The 3,208-nt window shown below is 49.2% G+C and overlaps 2 protein-coding genes across 2 annotated transcripts in view; one reads left to right on the top strand and one right to left on the bottom strand.

Moving 5' to 3' along the window:
* Nucleotides 1–397: 397 nt before the first annotated feature.
* VE01_10673 (uncharacterized protein) lies at nt 398–1,378 on the top strand. Its single transcript, XM_018280066.2, has one exon. It carries the CDS (start codon nt 628–630, stop codon nt 1,315–1,317), a length of 690 nt encoding a protein of 229 aa, XP_018125058.2. The 5' UTR covers nt 398–627; the 3' UTR covers nt 1,318–1,378.
* Nucleotides 1,379–1,702: 324 nt separating this feature from the next.
* VE01_10672 (uncharacterized protein) overlaps nt 1,703–3,208 on the bottom strand; it is a gene marked incomplete at its 3' end in the record, with an annotated part of 2,028 nt that continues 522 nt past the window's right edge. Inside the window, exons 2-3 of the mRNA XM_018280065.2 lie at nt 2,318–3,112; nt 1,703–2,251 (exon numbers count right to left, since the gene is read on the bottom strand). Coding sequence (XP_018125059.1) covers nt 1,703–2,251; nt 2,318–3,112 — 1,344 coding nt within the window. The remainder of the gene's footprint in view (nt 2,252–2,317; nt 3,113–3,208) is intronic.

Below are 3,208 nucleotides of genomic sequence, written 5' to 3'. Positions count from 1 at the left end.
TTTATCCTTAAAAGACAAACTATGAATGTGTATAAAAGGGTAGCTTGCAGATTCTGTGGACCTTTCCTCATTCACGGGTGTTGGATACTCATACTGTACGGTAGACGTAAAAGGCGGAGTGTGTGATTCTGCGCAATCAAGATGTGCTCATTCGAAATCACCGAAGTCCGAAGGCCGAAGCCGAAAGACGAGGCCGAGTTAGAAAGATTTCCATAACACCATTTGTTTAGTAAACATTGACAGGGAATGGAATCGACGGACTTAAGACGTTTGCTTGAAACAGGCAGTCAGCGCTTCGGACTAATGGCACAAAATGACCAGAGAGGATATACAAAGCCTGAGTACTCGGATATACGGATGTGAAGAGTGTGCGGCGGGCATAGTTTTCGTCCGCGGTCTAAAACTTCGTCCGCGGTCTAAGTTTTCGTCCGCGGTCTAAAGCATAACCGGCGAGGACTGACCTACGTCGTCCGACGCGGAATATTCGTAATCTTGCAAAGGCCCACATGCTTCTTCGGTCTAGGTTAAGATGGGGAAGCATTCCGTACGAAGCAGTTGAGTTACTCTCTACAGAGCATATAGTCAACTGTACCCAAAATCCCGTGTTTTTCGATCATATCCCTTGACATGATGCCTTCTACCCCCTTCACCATCGACATACGGCAAGGACCAGATGCAAAGCGCGAGACTAAAGACCTCGAAGCGGCATTCGCACGTCGGTCGATGATGTTGGTCCGACGCCTGCTAGGCGAAGATGGCCTGATTGACCTCCTTCGCGACGAAACGGCCGCTAGCACCAAATTCTGGAGGAAGGTCTCTGCCGACTCAAATGGGGAGTGGAAGGCAGCGCGCATCGTACTCTCTCCACGAGGGCTCACCTCAAGGGACTTCATCAACTGGTTCCTTCCCACAGAAGGCGGCATGCTGCCAGAGCAGGAAAAGCTTGCTGCTCACCCTGAACATTGGGTCGTTCGCCCTGGAACAGAGCCAGGGACAATGACCGTGTTGGAAACTTTAGGCGAGAAGCCAACTCTGTTTTCGCTTAGCTTCGATGTGGTCCGTGCCGATTTTGTTGAAGACGACCCGACCTTTACCACCAAAATGACTGGCCGAGGCTTTATTGAAGGAGGTATCCAAATCATAGAGCTGTACCACCAGTTCAAGGACCACGCAGACGGTCAAGGCTTCGATGTCGACCTTGCGATCTATTTCCCGGCGGCTTGCGGTGAGGATGTTGTTGAGTGCCATCGCCAGCATTTGCTTGTCGAGTTCAGCAACTGGTCCAAACAAGCCTATGAGGCTTTAAAGTTGGTATAAACGAGTTCAAGGGTTGATGTTGGATGGGTGTCTATTTCAGGAAACATCAAGGTAGAAGGCATAAAATTATAAATAGAAAACAATTTCCTCCCTCTACGTTAACTGCATAATCACCCGTCGTATCCCGTTCATCTTTCTCGCCCATCCCACGCTTCTGCCACCTAACCCTCACCCTATGTAACGGCCATTAAGAATTAACTTAACTACTAACTCTGCGACACACTATATACGCCCAGCTTTTAGCAGATACACTAATATACGACAAATGCACACCATTATGTGAGTAATATGACCTAATCTCGCCTAACATTGTTTTCTACATTTTAGCAAAAACTAATGTTTTCAATTTAATCTAGAGAATTCTCGGCCACTCTCGTTTTTCAGCTCACGCCCTACTAATCCCAACAACGGGAAGTATAAGACTAGAATCATACTTCCCTCCTGTGTGAATATGGTGCTGGCCTATATTCTCGTCATCAGTCGCCTTAGGCTTCATCGCCTCAACGACAGGCGCGCTAAGGAAATGTCCAGCGATTCGAAGCATGATTCCTTCACCAGCCGCGAAAACCATTCCCATAGGCCACAAGGTGATATCCAGGGGGACAACAGTCCCCGGTGCAATCTTATCCTCACGATCATGTCTATAGAAGACTTCTTGTCCATCGGGACTCGACCGTGCCTTGTCGCGAGATGCTGCTGCTGACGCTCGCAGAAACCCCTGGGGGCCATAAGTCTTAGCTGTTTCGGCTTCCGGCGCCTCGCTTTCTGGCACTGGAGCTGGGAAATTGAGTCCTGCAAGAAGGTTCCCCTTGTTGTCGATCTTCCGAAGTTGAACGACAACGTCCATATCATCTTTCTCTTTGCAGGACATCCAGAGGCGGACCTTGGCGTAACCGGCAACTTCGGTATATTCGCTGAACTTGACGATGAAGTCCTGTAAAAGATTTGTTAGCTTGGTGAATAATAAAAACGTTTCAATTATAGATGCTGCAGAACTTACAGATGAAGGAGCATCAAAGCCATGGCTCTCGTGTGAGATAGAGGATTCGCTGTCCCTGCGAGAGCTGTGAAGGGTTTTGGTCGCAGCGTCAAGATAGAACGTCTCCAGTCGTTGTCGGGCTAGTGGAAACTCGGTCTCTGGTCTCTCGACAACATTTGGAACGGACCCAACTCCATAGATAGACAGTCGTACTGGGGGAGTATCTGACTCCCAACCATTCATTATTCCTTTGCAATAGCGATCGAAGAATCTCTGCAGGTCGTTGTTCGACTTGGGCTCGTACATCTCATACCACTCAAAGGAGCTGTGAACTCGCATCCACTTCTTCGTTGAACGTGCGTGGCGAAACGTGTCAAATGACCCCTGAACATGGAACGGGTTGTTAAAAGATGCTAGCACGTAGAGTGGCACATCGATTTTGGATACTTCATCGTACTTATCGGCCCAGTAATCGTCAAAGAATGGTCGAGTCTTGATCATCTTCGCTATGTCTTCAACTTCGTGCTTGCCAGCTACGGCCCACTGATAGCCGGCTGCGAAGATGTTGTGCATGGCAAACCCGCCACGACGAAAGAGCTGCCGATATATGTCGGTGAATCCTTCCCATGGAGCCAAGGCCTTCAAGGCAGGATGGGACTGTTTAGAGGCGTAGTTGACTTGGGCTTTTGCCAGGTAAGAGTTTCCTCCCATGCATATGGAACCGTTACACCAAGGCTGCTTGGATAAGAAGTCGATAGTGTCGTGAATGTCCTCGGCCTCTTGTTCTCCCCAGAAGAAATAAGTGCCCTCCGAGAACTGGCACCCACGAGCATCCACGTTCACGACTGCATACCCCCGCCTACACCAGTCTGCAGGGTCCAGGCCCTCAAAAGTTTCGTATCCAGATGTCCA

The sequence above is a fragment of the Pseudogymnoascus verrucosus genome, assembly GCF_001662655.1.
Source record: "Pseudogymnoascus verrucosus strain UAMH 10579 unplaced genomic scaffold scaffold_102, whole genome shotgun sequence".
Taxonomy (NCBI): domain Eukaryota; kingdom Fungi; phylum Ascomycota; class Leotiomycetes; order Thelebolales; family Thelebolaceae; genus Pseudogymnoascus; species Pseudogymnoascus verrucosus.
This window is presented reverse-complemented; position numbering and strand designations above follow the sequence as displayed.

What these genes read in the sequence shown, in the direction of transcription:
- VE01_10673 (XM_018280066.2), top strand. Translation starts at nt 628, where the DNA reads ATGATGCCTTCTACCCCCTTCACCATCGACATACGGCAAGGACCAGAT.